Source organism: Haliotis rubra, unplaced genomic scaffold (assembly GCF_003918875.1).
Source record: "Haliotis rubra isolate DU_JTF1 unplaced genomic scaffold, ASM391887v1 Scf94, whole genome shotgun sequence".
NCBI lineage: Eukaryota > Metazoa > Mollusca > Gastropoda > Lepetellida > Haliotidae > Haliotis > Haliotis rubra.
In genome coordinates, this window is record NW_025767679.1 from 299,666 (window position 1) to 321,347 (window position 21,682).

General features: G+C 38.9%; 1 protein-coding gene across 1 annotated transcript in view; it reads left to right on the forward strand.

Annotated features, from left to right (window-relative positions):
• Positions 1 to 21,682, forward strand: part of LOC124264752 (cardioacceleratory peptide receptor-like) — a 103,405-nt gene that overhangs the window by 39,066 nt on the left and 42,657 nt on the right. The window contains exons 2-4 of the mRNA XM_046699527.1: positions 7,290 to 7,425; positions 14,845 to 15,042; positions 19,887 to 20,029. Coding sequence (XP_046555483.1) covers positions 7,290 to 7,425; positions 14,845 to 15,042; positions 19,887 to 20,029 — 477 coding nt within the window. The remainder of the gene's footprint in view (positions 1 to 7,289; positions 7,426 to 14,844; positions 15,043 to 19,886; positions 20,030 to 21,682) is intronic.

Below are 21,682 nucleotides of genomic sequence, written 5' to 3' on the forward strand. Positions count from 1 at the left end.
AGAAAAAGGCTTGTGGTCCAGAAAGAATAAGCCATAAGTTACTCAAGAAAACAGTTGATTCAATAAGTAAAGTTTTATGTCTCTTATTCAATTACTCACTGCAATCCTCTACTGATCCCAGTAATTGGAAAGTAGCACATGTTTTGCCATTATTTAAAAAAGGTGACCACTCCATTGTTTCAAATTACAGACCAATATCTCTTATAAGTTGTGTGGGGAAAGTATTTGAGAGAGAAGTCTATAAACATTTGTATAATTATTTTAATTGTAATAATTTACTTTATAAGTATCAAGCTGGTTTTCAAAAAGGCCACTCAACAGTACATCAATTACTTGAATTGTATAATGAAATATGTCTATCTTTGGATAATAAGGAAATATTTTGTATGGTGTTTTGTTATGTTTCCAAAGCCTTCGATAGTGTCTGGCATAGGGGGCTTATGTGTACATTGGAAATGTATGGTTTAAAAGGAGGCATGCTCCAATGGTTATCAAGTTATGTAAGCAATCGCAGGCAATCTGTCTTTGTGAATGGAGCATTATCCAAGCCGGTATTTTTGACAGCTGGTGTTCCCCAAGGATCAGCATTGGGTCCTTTTCTTTTTATTGTTTTCATAAATGACATTGCTGATGAACTAAATTGTTTGACAAGGCTGTTTGCTGATGATACATCACTTGGATTTTCATCAATTGATCATAGACTGCTTGAGTCTACTATAAACACCAACCTACAGAAGCTGAGCTCTTGGGGAAAACTTTGGCTGGTTAAATATATTCCAAATAAAACAGAAGCTATCATTTTTAGCATTAGAAAACAAAGTGATAACATAACTTTATACTTTGATGAATGTGAAATTAGTAATGTAAACGAACATAAACACTTAGGTCTAACGTTTTCGGCAGATGGGAAATGGAATAAGCATATTGACGAAATAGTAATATCAAGTTCTAAGATGATAAACTCCATGCGTAAATTAAAATTCTTACTAAGTAGGCAAATTTTGAATAAGATTTATATTATGTTTATCAGACCACATTTTGAATATGCGTGCGACGTTTGGGATGGGTGTAATTCTGAACAGACATTGAGACTAGAACAACTACAACTGGAAGCATCCCGTATTGTCACTGGTTTACCGAAATGTCCACCACTTAGATATCTCTAATTTGAAACTGGGTGGGAAAAATTATCAGTACGTAGGGAAAGAAGAAAGTTAACATTATATCATAAAATGAAATGTGGTAATGCACCTTCTTATCTGATAGATTTACTTCCTCACACTGTTCGTGACTCTACAACTTATGACCTTAGAAACTCTGAAAATTTTGTAAGACCATCATATAGACTTAAACACTCATGTCAATCTTTTATCCCATCAACGACAGTATTATGGAAATACTATCCCATTAGAAAAGCAAATGTTACCATCAACAGAGACGTTTAAATCATATTTGAAGAAACCTATTGTCATGGCACCAGCATACTTTTCTACAGGTGTCCGCAAACAAAATATTATTCATACTCGTTTAAGATATCATGTAAGTGAATTGAATTACGATTTATTTAATGTTGGCATTAAGTCAGACTCAAAATGTGAATGTTGAAATTTACGAGAAAATGTTTGTCACTTCATGTTTGAGTGTTCTCTATATAACGAACACAGAACGAAAATGTTTAACCTTTTAACCTACATGATGATGCTCTAAATTTAGATTTATTTTTAAATGGCAGCAAGAACTTATCATATACTCAAAATCATGCAATATTTAAAGCAGTTCAGCATTATATATCAAATAGCAAGCGTTTTTCTTGAATGCTGCAAATATTTTCATATGTCTTAATAACTATCTCCGTACATAGGTCTGTACCATTTCTGTACTATATTTCTTTCTATATTACATGTATGTTGTTGTATATTTATCATGTTGTAAATACTCGGGAGATGGTTATCTAAGTTGGATAATTTGTTCCTCATCCCTGTCTTCACTGAATAAAATATGTTTAAATCAAGGCCTGCCTTTCATGCTGGCACTCACACTGTAGCCCAATACTATTGTTTTCGTGGGTCCTTTGTTTTTTATGTGGGGGTTGGTTCAGCTGTCATAATCAGATATATGAAGGAAAATGACAGAAGAAAAGCACAAACAATCGATCTGTTTTTGAACAGTTTATGTATTTGACAGCGTATTGTATATAATGTAGCATGGGCTTGTTTCAAGAATTCATTTTCAACGTAATAACGAATTGGGACAGGAAGGTTGCAACTGTTTAATATCAAATTGATTCGTAGCTCCCTTTCCGTGTAATGAGCTGCTGTCTCACCTGTGAATAAGTGAAAAATCCTTAGAAATAGCGAAAAAATACTTTATTACCTTTTTTCATTATCCGTTTGCAATTTTGTCAGTTGTAAATCAGCAGCTTAAAGAGTCTTTGATTGTTGAAATAAGCCTTGCTGCTCTCCAATAAACGTTTAAGAGACCATTCCAACACTTAAAACCCCTTTAAGAGTGTCTGTTGTGCCTTCTGGCGTCACTTTTTAAACCACCTTTCACGAATAAACAGACGGTTTGGCAGAAAAACCCGTTTCTCCTCTTCCTTGACATGATCTAGGATATTGTGGGATTGAATTAGGATGTCCAATTTCATCGCTTTGTGTGAGAAGTCCACTCCATGTGATTTAAGTTGAGTGAGGGAACAATTTTGAAATGAAATTGCGTTTTCAATTTCCCGGTGGCAGCAGTTGGTTCTCCTGTTATGAGGTTTTCGTTATATTTCCCTTTTATGGCTAACCATGTGTTTCTGACAGCGTTCTTCAAGACGATGAAACATCTCAGCTTATGTGACACATCGTTATGAAATTGTACATTTCACATTGTTTTAAATATTGCAGACGCTGGAATACAGCTGTCCAGTTCATTTTTCACTCATGACAAATTCGCTCCAAATGAATGGCCGCATAACTAATATTACATATTTTCTATGCATAAATTATGATGAATAATGTTTGTTTAAGTGAATGAACCCACTGTAGATATTTGAACATCCTTCTTGTTAGATTTGATCTGGTTCATCGGCTGACTTTTTCAAATGTCATTTCGAACAACATTTTATTCTCTACGGCTCAACGAGAGAGCTGCAAACTAAGCTTCATATGTCATTTTACACTGTTTACATTGAAGGAAACGGTTGAAGGATCTGTTCATCCGTTTTGCAAACACCTTGAGGCATCACTTATCTAGCTGTTCTTGAATTGGTCGCTTCCTATCAATGTCTGTCTTCCGGCATTGCAGGATATGCTTCACTCTTTCGCAACAATCTGGTGTAATGACTGATTTAAATGTTATTTGGGAATAGAAATATAACGTATGGTTATATCAATGTGTCATATGTGAAATTTCGTAACTTATTTCGTAACGCAAACACACGAAGAACCAGTCTAGTGAGAATTTCAAGATTACTGCACATGATAAAAGTTCCTGTCTCAGCAGGACGAAAGATGAAAGTGGGTGTTCATTCTTATCACATGATGCTGAAGTTGCATGACACAAACGTTCTCCTTAGTTGTACATGTAAAGTAGGAAGGACACTTCTCATCTCTTTCATATTGTGTCAACATATCCCAACCAGTACTGTGGAACAAATATGCATTCCAGGGCGATATTGCCATAGACAGGCCTACTTAGTATCTTCAATGCTTTTACTGCTGTCATGTATTATGTTATGGCAAACTCCTGCTCTACTGTCACCCAATGTGGACGTCATTAATTTCCGATCAAACCAAGACAGTTGCCTAACTCACACGCTATATACCTTATACGAGGCGCTGTCGTGGTGTGCAACAACGGGGATTAGTACCCGTCACTTTCAGACTATTTCTCATTATATCACGTTAATGTAGATAGATGTTATGTCTGAGGTTTTGTCTAGACTTAATGGGCGTAATCTCCTTTGACCAAGGACTAAGGCATTTCAAAGCAGCTTATATCTCGTGTGACGTATTCTTAGTATTCTACTAAAATCTATTTTCAGCAGTAGTCCAATTCTTAATTTTTATTTAATAGAGGACCTTTTTGTCAAAATGGATTTATGAAGAAAGACTTGAGTTTGTTTTATGCTTGCGGTAAAAACCCCTATGCATGAAATTATGGTTTTCTTGTGTATAACTACGCTTTGAAGAGTATCTTGAACATCACATGTATTAAATGTCATAAATATCAACTTAATGGTTAAGGGAAAGCATTGGGTAATGTACGTTTTAGACGTTAACCAATTTTGTGTAATCCAAAACCATGGAAACATATGGTGCCGAAAAACTATAGTGCGGATGTGGGATTCGAACCTTCGGTCGTAGGATAATTCCGTTTATACGGGACGCACCCCTGGCCAATACCGACAAGTCCTTATACCATCTTATAATGAACATAATGGCACGAATGCAATGTATGTTCTCATCACATGGATTTTAAGCATTTCATATTCAAACAGTTATCACTTACATATCTTTTAGTCTTTCATATTCAACAACCTCTACATTCAGGGTAGGTCATATTCATATTGGGACGTACATTAATCCATTCCAAAAAAGTGCTGTCCCCCTTCCCTCAAAACACCGTGACTTCAAAGTTTTGCTGGTTACGTCCTACCATGTGGTCTACGCCTTGTGCGTGAGGCAAAGGTTGCCTCTTTCATTTTCTACATCTATACCTATAGGGTAATCAACAATATTGCTCTGATATCATGTCAGTCAGTAGGAATCGAATCTGGGACAGACGAACCAGTGATTGTGTATCCCATTTGCACAGGATACGCAATGGGGATAAAATGTGCCCCTTTTACAAGCATGGATTGCTGAGGACCTATAGTCTTAACTGAAATCCCCGCGGGTCGCTACTTTCGTAATTACTTTCTAGCGGATGTTAGATCTGTCAGTGGTCATTCTTTGGTTTTAGAATGACGATTGTACTGAGGACAAGAAGATTGTTTAACTGTTCCTGTATTACGTATCTACATCAGAACAAATGGTGAAGTTACCTGTAAAGCACATATTTTATTGTTGATAACCTTCCATTTGACATGAACATTCCTGAACGTCCCCTACAATTACACGTAAGATATTCAGAATAAATGTTAATCTACCAGTTGCCCGACTTCCATTTTTAAGGAAGCCGCGTTGACTGAGTGGGTTAGATGGCTGACTTTGTGTGCTGGCGATTAGCTGACTCTAAGAGTGTTAGTTCGAATACCGGACGGAACTCAACCCCAAAAAGTACTAAAATCAGTACTTTACTGAGAAAGTGTAATCGAAAAATATAAATGTTGTATGGTCGTGCTCTCAAAGCCAAGGTCGTTCGTTTGCATGGCACCGTCATGTAACGGAAATATTGCTGAAACAACATTATTTGCCGATTTCAAAGTTGAATCAATATGCTATGGAACTCACCTTCCATGAAAGATCATATATAAAGTTCACATTTTGAACACTGCCGAGTGAAATACACGCCCCTTTATGACTACATTGTAATTTATGTGTTTTATAAAAGATTGACATTTGGTTAATTGGTATGATACTTTTGTACACTCATATGTAACGTGTACTGTCAGTACTTCGGATCGACACAGGCAGGAATGAAAGTAGTATTATTTCTATACACCTTTTGTATTATAACATTTCACCTGAACTGTCAATCTTTCACTGTCTCTGTGTCTAATAATCTTTTGTGATGTAATGAGTTTTTGTAAATATCTTTGGTGAGGAGTTTCATAAGTTGTAAGAACTTGTCCCCGATCCTTTTCACATTGTGAATAAAATATGTTTAAACTAAAAACAATATACAAGAAATGGAAACTATCTCGTACAGGAATGTAAATCAAGACGATATATTACTGCACATTTACATCAAATCATAATTTGTAATAATTATCTACAATTAACAAAGGCATTAAATGTTCCCTCGTTGATTGTAGGGTTGAAGGAATAATGCCGAACTGTGTCGTTAATCCTACTAGCTCTCATTCGGAACTGTTTGCAATTTCACCACCCACATTTATAAGAGCTCGCTGCACTCAGGAGCCGTCAGTGATAGAATCTAGGTTGTTACTTTCAACGTATCTGAGTGTATGGATCTTTGCAATGAACACTCCTTCTTAAAACAGGACAATATTAAGCGGATATTAAAATGAAACTTGATGATTTACATGAACGTGCCGAATTCGCCCAAACAACCAATAAACTTTACCCCTCACAACCATACAATTTCTTCAAAACTATTAAGTCTCTCCCACACAACCAATACACTATCCTCAACACAAACTATGCAATGTCCTCGACACAACCAATGCAGATTTCTCCACACGAACAATGCAATCTCAACACTACAACCAATGCAATCTCTCCTACACAGCCAATACACAGTTTTACACACAAGCTATGCAATTTCCTCGACGCAACGAATGCAGTTTTCTCCGCACAATAATGCAGTTTCCTCCACACGAACAATGCAATGTCCACTATAGAACCTCTTCAACACAACCAATACACCGTCCAACACACAAGCTTTCAAATTATTTCGTGACAATTAATGCAGTTTCATCCACACGACCAATATAAAATATCCCCAATACAACCAATGCAACCCCTCCCACACAGTCAATACACAGTCCTACAAACAAGCTACGTGATTTGCTCAAGACAACCAATGCAATTTCTCCCACACAGCCAAGACAACCAATACAGTTTCCTCCACACAATAATGCAGTTTCCTCGACAAAACAATGCAGTGTCTATTTAATTTCATCCACAAAACCAATGCACTTAATTCATGCAAAGGAAGTTTTACATAGACACAATGGCGCGCCTTTCATTTTGATTTGATATTCCAGATAAAATTTCATGCGATATATTTTGCAGATATGCTGTTCAAACCACGGTGTAAAACCTACAACGGTAAATGATTAAATGGTTTGGCAGATATTTATTTGAGTTCAGTGAGTTAATATTGCTGCACATCACATCAGAAATATTTCAGGTTTGCTTTGAATTTGATAGTGTCTTCAAGGCTGTGTGTGTCTGAACATAAAGAAGCCATTAGACAAGAGACTGCTTTAACTCGATTATCGATATAATTCTTCAATTGTGGCGCTTGTTTTTCTGCTGTCATACAGCAGAAAGTCTTCAGTTACAACGGCGCAATTTATAAGTCTTTTCTGTTCTTCAACTTAAAAAACACATCTGAGTTTCGTTTGCTTTCAGACAGATCACAGATAGTTCATGTTTCGTTTTGCTTTTCAGACTGAACAGATCAGCTTCCTGTGTGTCCTGTTCATATTCATCATTGTCGGCAACAGCATGGTCATCCTGACCATCACGCTGACCAAGAATCGCCGGTCAAGGATGAACTTCTTCATTCTCAATCTGGCTATCGCAGGTAACTTAACACGATCCTTCTATATTGGAAATATGTCAGCTTAATGGTCATTACTTGTCTGGGGCTTTTTTATATCTGTATCTTTGACACTTTTTACACTGTCTATCAGTCACAAATGACACACTCCTCCAGTTTTTTCTATGGCTTTGTAAATTTCTTTCCTTCCTCTTTTTCGTTCTCCCGCCCCTCTCTTTCTTCCTCCGTCTTTCTCTGAGTTTCAGTCTTACTCTCTCTATCGTTCTCTCTACCACACTCTGCGTCTTCTACCCACGTCTCTTGCTCTCGTTCAGTATATATATATAAGCTGCACTGGCGTATGTGTTTTCTTAGCATTATACCAACGACACATACATCAGTGATGAGACACTCAGATGACATTAATCCCATGAGGAGGTTCACAGGCAATGTTTTTTCGCTATTTCTGGAATCCATCTTGCATGATTTGACATTGGCGACTGCGTTAATCTATCTGGCTCCGTATCGACATACCAACAGTTGCTCATATCGCTGTTGATAATTGCATTCTGATCACAGAGACAGTGGGCTCTAAAATAAAGGATTGAGATCGCATCCTGTAATGACCCATGATATAGGACCGATAAAATTAGACGAGAGTGAGGAAAGACCTGTCACTTGTATGGATGGAGTGTGTAAAAAACGGGATCGGTTTGATAAGTCTGTAAGTACGTTAAAGGATTTTACAAGGTGCTTTCCAAACTGAAACGCAGAGTTAACCCAGATACAGGTTTGCACACACCTATCTTGTGAATTCGCAAATGCTCACACAAGCTCAACGCATAATCAACTAAGTTTATAGAAACCCTCAGTTCAGGTTTACATACATACAACAACACAACGTGTCTTCAGCAAGAAGTAACAGGCGCCAGAATTCATATAATTCACTCGCGAATGTTCAAGATATTGATAGTCTCGAATTTCTTGAAAGAGACCTGGCTCCGAAATAGTTTTGGGAGCTGTCAGAAATTGGGTGTTTATAGATAGGCTTTCGAACTGCTCTTTTTAGAAAGAAGCAGTTCTATAAAGGCTTTGTTTCGCCCTTGTCGCCCGTATATAGCTACTGCAAGGCGTTCACAAACTGCTCCTTTCATGATCTTCTCAAAAGACAACACATGTCATTTCATAAATACAACGTGGGCAGATAACTCTAATTACAGGCAGTACAAGGCCAGATGGGCTTTCTGTCGCGAAATACGGTGAAAACTTCTCAGTACTTGATATTCTTTTGCTGTTGTTTACTCATCGTCTGCCTCTGACAATTATAACAAACATACCCGTCAAGATCCGGGTTAGAACTCATCTTTAATAACCCATGTGTGTCGTAAGGGGATGGGATCAGGTGATCAGGCTCGCTGACTTGGTCGACTCACGTCATCGTATCCCAATTGCTTAGCTCGATGCTCATGCTGTTGATCACTGGATTGTCTAGTTCAGACTCGACTATTTAAAGACCGCCATCATATAGCTAGAATATTGCTGAGTGCGGTGTTAAACAACAAACCACCAACCACATCATAACAAACATGTATTGACAGGTTTCTACGGCACGGTATTAACTTCCACCAATGCGCAAACGTAATGCAGGATTGGGTTTGTTTAATTTCTTCTGTTGCATTTTACACTGAAACAGAGAACAGAAACATATTTGAATGGTTCGCCCTCCAGGTAGAGATACTCCAGTAGAATACTCCTTTCAAACATTCAATGTAATATACCAAGATATTAACATACAAAAAGCCGTGACTCCAAACATTAGTTCTTGCCTTCGTGGCTCCTGGAGTCTACACGTGTGGAGACAAAACATTGTGACTTGACGATTAGCTTCCTGTTAAAACAGTTCCTAGCATAAATGCATTTAGGAAAACTAACCTCTCACAAATTAGGTTCTTTCCAAAAAAATGTTCATTTAACTAGAATACATCAGAGTGCTGCCATACAACCTAGATAGGCTTTGCACCAGAGACAGTTGCATGTTGCGATGATATCTGCTGCCTTTCTTTGATCCTATTCCAAGAAAATGAGATGAAAGGCATGTCTCATCTACAAGATGGTCTGTACAATGAACTCAGCTTTCAGTATTTATTTCTTGTTATTATTGAAAGGGTTTTGTCGCTTTTATTTTCACGCTCAAGATGGTTAAGTTGGATTATTGTGAACTCTTTTCTTCGTGTGGAAACCTTCAACGTCCAGGCAATATCTTTCCTGAACATACTCCAACATGTGATTATGTCTTGCACACCTGAACCTAGTTCACATACAGCTACTGTCGACATAAACTAAATGAGTCGATGTACATCCACATAGAGCGCATTCATTGTGAATGTAATACAGACAGTATCATTAATGAACCGTGAAGATACGGGTTACATTGGTCTTCAGCAAACAATGCATGTCTTAATAGGCGGCTGACGGGAATGTCATGGCTGATGCGAGTCCTCGTATCACAAATTGCGTACATCGATGCTCATGGTATCATTCACTGGTCCAGACTCGATTGTTTTAAAACAAACCAACAAAATCATAATGACCCTGTTCAGGACACTGTTTAAAGTAAAGAGGACAATATTCATATATTTAAGTGTAAGACAAAATATTGTGGATGTCAACTTCTTTATTGTATACACAACGTTTCAGGGCTTTTCCTTGCCCCTTCGTCAGGTGAATGTTGTCTTATACCTGAATACTTCTAAATGCCTCTCAAGAACCTATTCATATGTTGTTACGTGTGGATAATTATAATGAAGTCCATTGCATCAGTGTCCTAACACTCATGGCTGAATTAATTAGTGTTGCAGATCAGATTATCTTGTGTATCATTATAAGATCACTTAATACACAGGACCGACACCCATGTCATGAGTGATTGTTCGAGGCTTACTTTACATATTATCTTACACATCATCTTAAACCTCACAAAACCCTGATCAGTCATACACCTAAAAACTCTCTGGCAAGTATTAATGTGTTCTTCCCAAATACATACATCGTCCTTACATGCGTCTTAAGCACCTCTTCACACTCTGTGGAGAACCATACATCAAATGGATAAAATCCTGGGTTTTGTAATGACCATTGTATAAAACGTGATGGAAAGAAGCAGATTCAGCTGATAGCGCTTGGGATTCAGAAGACAAAATAGTTTGGATTTTATGTGTGACAGACAGATATATCATGCAGTTATAACTATAAATCAACGTCTATTTGTAATCCTCAAAAGAGATAAGTTATAATGTATGGGAACGTTAGTCTCGTATTGGCAGCATACCTATCAGATAAGTTTGATCATGTCGAAGTTCATTTTGATCTGTCGGAATATTCCATCCGGCAGCGAAATTATATGTGTAGAGTCGCTCCCCTAAGCAAAGGCAGGATCTACTGATCGTAGAATTAAATTTCAATTTGAACCTGATCACGATCTATGGTACATCAGCAGGAAACCAGTACGTTTGGGTTGAATTTTTGAGACAGGTCTCCCACACATTACAGAATAGGAATATTGTCCGAACACCCAATGTGCTCATCACACTCCTGTCGTATTGCCAGCGGACACAGCTGTTACCAATCGTTTCTGTTACAGCCAAACAGTGCAACTTAATATTGGGAATCATGCTAGAAAATGTATTATCTTAATAGAACAACAGACTTACATTCCGCTTATTTACTGTCATGCACACACGTTAGAACACACAGAAGATAATTTGGATATCATTGTTCTGAAACTGTTATTACAATGGCATGTGTATGTATCCAAGGTCATGTTCGAGTCATCGATTTCTGTCCTAGTTGACAATATAGATGACAGAGTACAAAATTATAGCTTTTCACAATCACCCATATCTGCAGATATTTGAAAACAATTGACCGACATAGTTAGTATGAGTGCATAATGACAATGATTAGGCAAAGCAAATGCATTACGGAGGATATATAAATATTGTAATTGAATAGTCTGGAACATTATCAATAACAAAGTCTCCTTATGCCATTCACTCCCTCATATAGCTCACAAAACCAATGCAGACAAACCAATATATTCAAGGTGAAATTGCTGGAAAACAGTGGAACATATTCAAACAACATTCACTGCTTTTTCCCATCATATTTATCTTCAATTGCTTTCAGTTTGACAATAATGACATTGATGAATGGGCCCTACACAGATGAAGAAACGATTTTGTGGATAGTATTTTCTTACAACAATCTCAATATCTTGCTACTCAGTATGCAAACCTGAGACCGAACCATCCATCAATCTTTATTGATATCATGGAATGTGTATGGCAAAGGCAAAGGGGGACTTGCTTCAGATCAACTGTGCACCATCAAAAGCAATTCAAAAACAAAAAATGTTGTTTTGGCGAATTAAGTTTATTTCATTATAATTTGACTTCATGAAACATTTATTGATAATTGGGATGAGATGATTGACTTTATATAACTCCACATCGTTACGACGAGTATAAGTGTTTCGTTTTCTCCTCTCTAATGAGTCTGAGGGGCGGTGGGGTAGCCTAGTGGTTAAAACGTTGGCTCGTCACGCCGAAGACCGGTTCGATTCCCCACATGGGCACAAGTAAGCCCATTTCTGGTGTCCCCGCCGTGATATTGCTGGAATATTGCTAAAAGCGGCGTAAAACCAAACTCAGTCAGTCAGTCAGTCTAATGAGTCTGCAAAACTTTCTACTTGTTTATGAAATATCACGCGAATGTGTTTTAGGACGGTAAATGTCCTCTTTTAGGAAAAAATATTGTTTTAAGCGAACCTGGGCGAGTACATATTAGCATTTATTCCTCAAACAGCATATTTTCCATCCCAAAACACGCAATAACCTCTTAATCATGAATGTCGTTCTCAATTCTGTCGTCGAAATATCTTTTTATCTCTCACAAACATTACCTAAAAATGCAAGTTGTCTGCGCTTTAATATATAGTAAACTCCGGTTAAACCGAACTCAAAGTGACCAGTAATTCATACGGATATTGCATAAAATATGCAGCAAGTGGCCGCGAAAAGTGGAACCAGTTCGTCATTTGAGTAGTTTACTCTATATGTCAGTGTCAGAGTGACAACAGTCGATATAGTTCCTAATTTCTTAAAACATGATTTTTGACAATGCCTTTGAGGTGAGGTGAAATTGGGTTTAACGTCGTGCCTGAGAATATTTCGCTCATATGACGACGTGCATGCGTTTGTATGTGTAAGTGCGGCTGCTTGTACTAGCCCAGACGGAAGCTGGTTTTATAGTGCTAGCCCACTTAGATACCATGCCGCAGTGAAGCATGAATACCCCACTCAGACACATTATACTGACTCCGAGCCGACCAGTCCTTGTTGTACCCATTAATGCCGAGCGCCAGGCAGGGACCAACAAGTACCATATTGTAACGTCTTTTGGTATGACGCGGTCGGGGATCGAACCCGCGACCTTCCGCGGACGCTCTAACCACTACACCACGGAGGCGGTCGACAATGCCTTTACTACACAGAGGCAAAATAACCAAGACCTTCAATTATTGTCCCCACCTGACTTTCGCGTCAGTCCCTCGGTCCGCTACAGTAACGCCCCTTGGTCAAAGGAAAGCGACTCTCGCATTAATCTATGAGACGTCACGTTTGTTCCTGTCAAAACTTTGTGAAGTGCAAGTACACTCAGCGACAAAATAACACAGCGTAGCAATTCGCACATGTTTCAGCCAAACTGGCTTTAAATATGGGCAAATGTCCCCAAGACGCAGGGTCCACTGGCACAGATCCCTAAACCCTCGAGATAAGTGTCTTCGTTACGTTGTTTGGCAGTTCAACACCCCAAAGATGCCCAAATCTGTGAAATGCCTACTCTGACACGGAATCCTGACCAGTAGTGAATTATTTACGCCGCTTCTAGCAATACTCCAGAAATATCACACGGGGAACACCACACATTGGGGTGACATTGTAATCATGGGGAATGGAACCCAGCTGCAGTACTTCGGCCTTAGAAGCGAACGTTTTATCCACTAGTTTACACAACGGCCTGCATTGCGGGATCGTAGGTCAAATCTTGTGATCAGTTATCTACGTGTTAAAAATATTTCAGACATAGACATAACACATTATAGCCTATCGTATATGATAACAAATCTATTATATTCCCTGTTAAAGATATATATAAATTTTACTTTCAATTTGTACAATGTATTAAATTGGTGTGCGTGTCCTTTTTCATTAATTATTATCCTGAAAAGCTATAAAGCTAAAGTATTTTCAACAAAGTAATATACTTAGAGTCACAAGCGGACGATCATGGTCTAAATCAAAGGTTGTGAGTTGCAACAGTCTTAACAACGATTGATCTGTGCAAAGGGATCTTAACGTATGGGCAACAATGTAGCCTTATTTATCTGAAACGACCAAGAAAATTATTTTCATTTCTTTATTCATGAATTTACATGAGAATTCTTTTTTAAACCTATTGAAATTTTTGAAGGAAGGATAATTGAATTTCCCAAATCGTTGGATTACTATGCACTCTGTACACACGTTAACGGTCCGTTATTTCAACGACAATTGACAGCTAAGTGGGAGGAATATGTGAAAAGGCGCCTTGTCTCTTAATTTTCTAGAACTGCATGAAAAACACATAATGAACATGTCGGCCCATGTTTGCACAGGATTACAGCGGAATTAGAAACCAGACACATGCACTGGGTCGACCATATGTTACAGAGTGGTGTTTATTAACCAATGACTGGTTGTTTTGTTGTGTATTGGATTCAGCAATATTCAAGCTATATGGTGGCGGTCTTTAAATAGTCGAGTCTGGACCAGACAATTCAGTGATCAACAGCATGAGCATCGATCTACGTAACTGGGATACGATGACGTCTGTCAACCAAGTCAGCAAGCTTGACGACCCGATCCCATTAGTAGCCCCTAACGACAAACATGAGTTCATGGGTTTAATTACTGACGGAACCAAGTAGGGTTGCAGACAAAGTTACATGGTGGGGCCTGTGTATACCGTATCATACCCTATTTATTCTGTCATGTTCCGTATTATTGTATGGTAAGCCGCGTCAAAACATAGGACATTAACAATATAGTGTTTTAATATAACAAAGACCCAGAGTGTTCTTTTAGAATATCACCGGCATGTGTCTGAAGAGGTGTCATGTTTTGTGTATGATTGAACTCTCGCTAGAACAATTTGCTGTAAAGGGTTGCGTACCTTGTCAGCACAACAACCGTGCGCGTGGGTTTCACCAAAATGGCGAATATCTGATACCTGTATCCCATTTCTGGTGTCCCCCGTCATGATATTGCTGATATATTTCTAAAAGCGGCGTAAAACCTATGTCACTCACTCACTTCACTGATCGATGTCTCACATTGACCATTGTCATTACTTGGTATTTTTCAGATTTGTCTGCCGGACTGGTGAATGTTTTCACAGACATGATCTGGAAGACGACAATTGACTGGCATGCTGGACTTGTTGGCTGTAAGCTGGTGAGATACTTCATGGGCGTGGTCACTTACGCATCAACGTACGCACTCGTAGCCCTCAGCATCGACCGGCTCGACGCAATCGCAAGACCACTCAGTTTCACTGGAAGCCGTAAGTACACGGAACTGACGTCAAAATGCGTTAGCTTAAGGTGTCCATGGGTAACTGACAGGGCACCCGAGGACGTCATATGAAAACGTAATGTATAAATTAAGATGAACTATCGGCACCATAGTGGTTGCAACAGCATTGCAAGCGTCAACTATATCATGCAACTTCGGGTTTCTATCCCAAAGGAAGTGAGTGAGTGAGTTTAGTTTCACGCCGCACACAGCAATATTCCAGCAATATAGCGGCGTATCCCCACTGAAGCTAACACACCCAACCCAAATGGCCAAAGTCACCAACCAACTCTAGCAACTATTCAGTATTATGCTCAAGAACACCAAGCGTCACACGCGGTTAAAAGTCCCCATAACCCATTTTTTATCCGTCAATAAGTTTTACGTTTGAATTGCTTCTTGCACAAAGGACAAAGTACAATAAGAAATCCGTTTGGACTTATTTCAATTGTCATTTAACAAATTATGCAAATCAATCGAAAGAGTCGAAATTAAAGTTATATGATACGTTGATATGATTGAAAACTGATCGATATATTAAAACTAGAGCTAGCAACAATTAGGGAGCTGTGACAAGTCCGCACTTGCCCCAATGGTTACCCACCTCTTCAAAACTCCATATCTAATGTGTATTGGTAGTAATAAATTTCTCCCTTGAGTAGTCATAGAAACAGAAGATTCTAGGCCATAAGGATGTAAGTAAAAGCACAGCACAGGTATTTCTACCATCAACTTTTCCGAGTAGACGTGATTCTATATACTCTTTCAAATTCAATATCCTACAAAGTCTTCACTCGATCAGATAATCAATAAGTAATCCCAACCTTAATTGGAAAGTTAATTGCGGAATTAGAGGATGGGAAAACAATTACAAAGCATTACCTCTTGTAATATTTGATACCCACGCTAATGTTCCTTCCAGCACGACCAGCAATGATACTGTAACGTTATACAAATGCACAGAAGCAGCCTATGTTGGAAGAGGAGGAACACGGGAACGAAGTAACAGACACATTTACAACAAAAAACATACCATTAAACAGTATGCTGCATACGACAAACGCCAAAACATCCATAAAACACTATGTGGTGTTCGGCGACCGCAACGAAGTCCATATAACAGTATATTGAATTCGGCAAACGGAAAACAATCCTTTAAAAAAGTATGCTGTCTTCTGTGTCTCTATGAGGAAATGAAATTTCGATGTTCGAATCTACGGGTGAACGATGTAGCAGACAAATTTACAAAAATATCCATAAAACAGTATGTTGTCTCTGGCGAACGCACAAAAAATGCATAACGCAGTGTGTTGCATTCGGTGAATGCTAAAAGACCCTTATGAATCGTAATCGTGACTGACCTGACCATAATTATGAGGAAATGAAACTTCGATGTTGATCGAATCTAGGGCATTTTTGCTGATATGGAATATCGGAACAGCATTTTGATATGACTAGTTTCTTCTGAAGACAAATAGATAATCAATGTGAATGGCAAACCTTTTGTTTCAAGACTATCATGATGTCTTGTTCCGTTAAAAGCAATCAAATTAATAGCACAAGCACAGACATTGTAGGGATCAAATAACAGAATTTGTTCAATTACTACTGTATTCTACGAAAAGATCAACAGTTGACTGAGATGAATGACGCTGGAGGTCAACGATGACACATATCTACACACTGCACATTTACTGGCCATAAATAATTGATTGCCTTTCCGAATTGTTTGACACGAATCATCACAAAGACAAGGAGGGGGTGGGTTTTACAATGTTTTTAACACACAAATAGATTTCCACAAAAAAACACAGCTTGAGATCAAGAAGAACATTAAATAATACATATCTCTGACTGGTCATAAACAGGCTTCTTGACCGTGCAATGGTATCCATGTCGTGATCATAGAATATTAAGCTTCATTTTTTCTAATGCTTAACTACATTATGTTTTTAGTATATCTGGGTTGAGGTTTTGCACGCTGTGATTGTTAAATTATAAAATATAAAATCAACAAAAGCCATGGGTCCTATGCACGATTCCGACAGTTTCATAAACATGTGTCCATGAAACGGTATCACACAGGGATTATAGCAGGTATTCACAAAGCCATTACTATAATCATGGGTCCTATGCACGATTCCGACAGTTCCATAAACATGTGTCCATGAAACAGGCCCTGGTATTCACAAAGCCATTACTATAACCATGGCTCCTATGCACGATTCCGACAGTTCCATAAACATGTGTCCATGAAACAGGACCTGGTATTCACAAAGCCATTACTATAACCATGGGTCCTATGCACGATTCCGACAGTTCCATAAACATGTGTCCATGAAACAGGACCTGGTATTCACAAAGCCATTACTATAACCATGGGTCCTATGCACGATTCAGACAGTTCCATAAGCATGTGTCCATGAAACAGGACCTGGTATTCACAAAGCCATTACTATAACCATGGGTCCTATGCACGATTCAGACAGTTCCATAAACATGTGTCCATGAAACAGGACCTGGTATTCACAAAGTACTTTCCCAACAGTCCTAACTTGTTGGGAAGAATCCAAATGCAATGGTATCCAAATTGGATGAAGATAGTTATGAATTTATGATATATATAAATTAACACATTGAAGGTTTCTAAGAACGCATGTATGAAGGTGATTTCAACTTTCCAACAGTCAACTTCTATTTAGGTCGAGGGATATACCAAAAGCTTGATTTCACAACTTTTGGGGTACAATAGAGCGAGCTCTTTTTACCAAGATTACAAAGAGCGTCGTACGACACTTCCTCGTTGTTCGACCAAGGTTAAAGAATTCAAGTTTAAAATGCTTCTTCACAGACATCTGGAAGACATTTCAAAATCTGATACGCCAGTGACGAAAGTTAGGTCTGATGGAATTCCCTATTTTGACATGTACCAAACGTTCCAGAATATCGTTCAGGTGATCCATTAACCTGGGATTGTGTGAGTAAGGCTTTATTCCAGCAATATCACGGCTGGGGACATCAGGAATGTTCTTCACACATTGAACCCATATGCGGAATTGAACATGGGCTAACGCTTTCTCTTCTAGGGTTCTAAACCGCCCCTAAAATTGACCAGCCTCAGTTTGCATGTGTTTATGGCTCATGAGATATTTCTTGAGGATGTAGAGCTGGATTTGTCTGGAGCTGACATTTACTTTATAAGTAAATCTACCCGGTTTATCTCGATGATCTGTTATGTTTAGGCCTAGGGGACTGGTCAGTCTATTTACCATACATTGTGGAAACATATGAAACGGTTACTTCATAGTCATTACTTCATTTCTGAAGGAAATATCAGTATAACGGGGAATTTTGAAATAATTAGGTGTAGTTTAGTGATAAGAATTTTATTTTAAGACTGATTTGATCCACTAGAAATAGTGATTTCCTCTCCTTTCGGAAATACATGATCACATTCTTGTTTTGTGGCTGGGCAGTGTTGTGTATAGCTTGTCTCTGCATTACAGCTATGATACACATAAACGTAATTAACTGATCACATTAATTTACAAATTGCCAAAATAAAACCTCTTGTCTGCTTTATATGAGATACGCTGTTTGCCTTTAACAGATCCATACAAAGCCGTAGTGATATTAGCTGAGAAAATGAAAATCGATCATGCAGTTCTCTATAAGATCCAAAAAAGTGACATCCCCTTTCTTTTCGGTTGTCGGCGACAGAAAATGGATCTTACATGGTCGTCCCTGACCTGTAATTGGAGGGAAGTTTGTCACAGTAATCGCTCAAGCGCGGGATTTGATTTTCTCCGTAAGGGCTTCACGTCCTCGTACGCCCCGTAAACGCCGTGTGGAGCTCTTGTATAGACTTTGTCGTGATATTGAGCTAATTTTTCACTCCTTTAAATGTCCTTGGTTAGTACTTGTTGTTCAAAGTAGATTTTCCCTTATTTGCTGTCTTTTCCAATACCTGAAACACAAAGGAATGTTTTTTAAATGCCTTCGTTAACATTTTGAGACAGGTTGAGAACCGTTAATTCAGGAGCAGCGTACGTTTTTAAAGGGGCCAGGATTAAAAATAAACCTTGGGCGTAATCACAGCGGTATTATTTAAACTTCCATATGAATATACATAAGTATTCATTCGAGCCTCATTTCTGAACTATATTCCATCATATAAGTCCATTTAAGCCACATCGAGTATGGTATTGATGTTTTACGTCTCAGTCAGAAATATTTAACAGCAATTGAATTTAACACAAACAATTAATTTACAGCAATTGTCAATGGTTCACACCCATGCCAAAAAGGACACACTACGAACGATCATGAGATAGGTGAATGAACTTCAACGTTGCGTTCAAGTTTATTTTGTATATAGTGACGTGTGATTTCTTGTACCAGTCCGGACTTATACTGGTTTCATAGTGGTTTCATGGTTTCTCACAAGCTGATTATCAGAGGACGTATACATTGCTCACATTTACCTTTACTCTTACAAGCCAACCCAGGGGCTGTGGGGTAGCCCAGTGGTTAAAGTGTTCGCTCGTCACGCTGAAGACCCGGGTTCGATTCCCCACATGGGTACAATGTTTGAACCCCATCTCTGGTGTCCCCCGCCGTGATATTGCTGGAATATTGCCAAAGGCGGCGTAAAATCAAACTCACTCACTCACCCATAATTATTTGTAATGTTTTCCCATTTGATAAATCCTGTTGATCTTAGGGTCAAGTACGACACTTGTCTATCACATACCTATAGTGATGCGATTCGTTGAGGATTATCAGCTTTGTCCACAACTACTAAACTAACTGAAAGAAGGTTTCTCTGTTCAGATCTCCGATCACGAGTCCTGGTTGGTCTGTCGTGGGCCTCCGCTATGCTGTTCTCCCTCCCTATGCTGATCATCAACGAAACTAAAATCATAAACGGAAGTTGCCAATGTTGGATTGAATTTCCACAACCCTGGTTTTGGAAGGTAAGTTTGGATTTTATCATCGAAAAGACATTTTGATAATATATTACAGACATGTTAGAAGACGTCCTGCATTGTCATCAATTCAGTCGAAACAATTGTACATCTATGCCACATGCAATATTCGCTGAAGTGTTGACCCGTGAAGATCCGGGTTAGAATTGATCTTCAGTGACCCATGCTTGTCGTAAGAGACGACTAACGGGATCGGGTGGTCAGGCTCGTTGAATTTGTTGACACATGTCATCATATCCCAATTGCGTAGATCGATGCTGATGCTGTTCATCACCGGATTGTCTGGTCCAGACTCGACTATTTACAGGCCTCCGCCATTAGCTGGAATATTGCTGAGTGCGGCGTAAAACTCACTCACTCACTCTAGGTGTTGCTTTGATGTATTTTAAGCTCACCTGATTAAGTGGATTAAGCTCACCTGATTGAGAGTCAAGTGGACTAAGGTAATGGCCAGTTTGTCCTGTGTCGGGCGTCAGTCCGGCCGCGTCCGTCGCAAACATCTTTCTAGTAACCACTGAAGTAACCAAACGATACACCCTTCTTCTCGCCAATGATGACATCCCATTTGTTCTAATCCGATTTTCAGTATATCCGCGACAGCAAACATAGAGAATGCCTTTAAGTAACATGCCGAATGGCCACAACCAAGTATACGTGAATCTATTAGTCTCGTCGATATATGCATGTGTTTGCCGTATATTTGATCTTCGCGTGACCTTGCCCAGACATTCTCTCACAATTCTCACAAGGTAAACATCTTCTAAGATCTTCTCAAATATCACTGGACCAGTGGGGGGCGGTGGGGTAATCTAGTGGTTAAGCGTTCGCTAGTCACACCGAAGATCAGGGTTCGATTCCCTACATGGGTACAATGTGTGAAGCCCAGTGTTGGTGTCCCCCGACGTGATATCGCTGGATTATTGCCAAAAGCGGCGTAAAACCATACTCACCCGACCAGTGGGACTGACGCGTGATAGTTCCGACAGAAGACGACTGTTTACACTCATTATTGGCATTGGCATTGGCGATATAATTGGATTGAAAACACTGAGCAAACCATGTTAATAGTTAAGGTTTATGAAATGGAAACCTGCAAATTCAAACGCTGAATACATCTGAGCACAATAACGACCAGCCGTGTTCAAGATCGGAACAATGTCATATCACCATGAATGTTTTGTGATATTGCAGTCCAGTTCAAATCATCACTGGCTTGTCTGGACGAGACTCGACTATTTACATTGCACGTGACGTTGTTAAACAGCTGGGATATGTTCCTGATTAAGACGTGAGACATCAAACAAGTGAACTAATTTGAATACCGCTGTAAGTAAGCTGATAAGTGATATTACATAGTATTCAATCCGTGTAAGTCCGGGCTAGAAAGGGTCTTCAGTAACCCATGTTTGTCGTAAGAAGCGACTGAGGCGACGTTCAATTATGTTTGAATATTTCGGATGGTCAGATTCGCTGACGTCGCTGAGTCATGTCACCATAGCATCGTCATCGAAGATCGATGCTCACTATGTCAGTCACTGGATTTTCTGGTCCAGATTCGACTATTTACAGACGTGGACAATTGCATAGTGAGGCGTTAAACAACCAGTGAGTGAGTGACTTTAGTTTTTAGCGATATTCCAG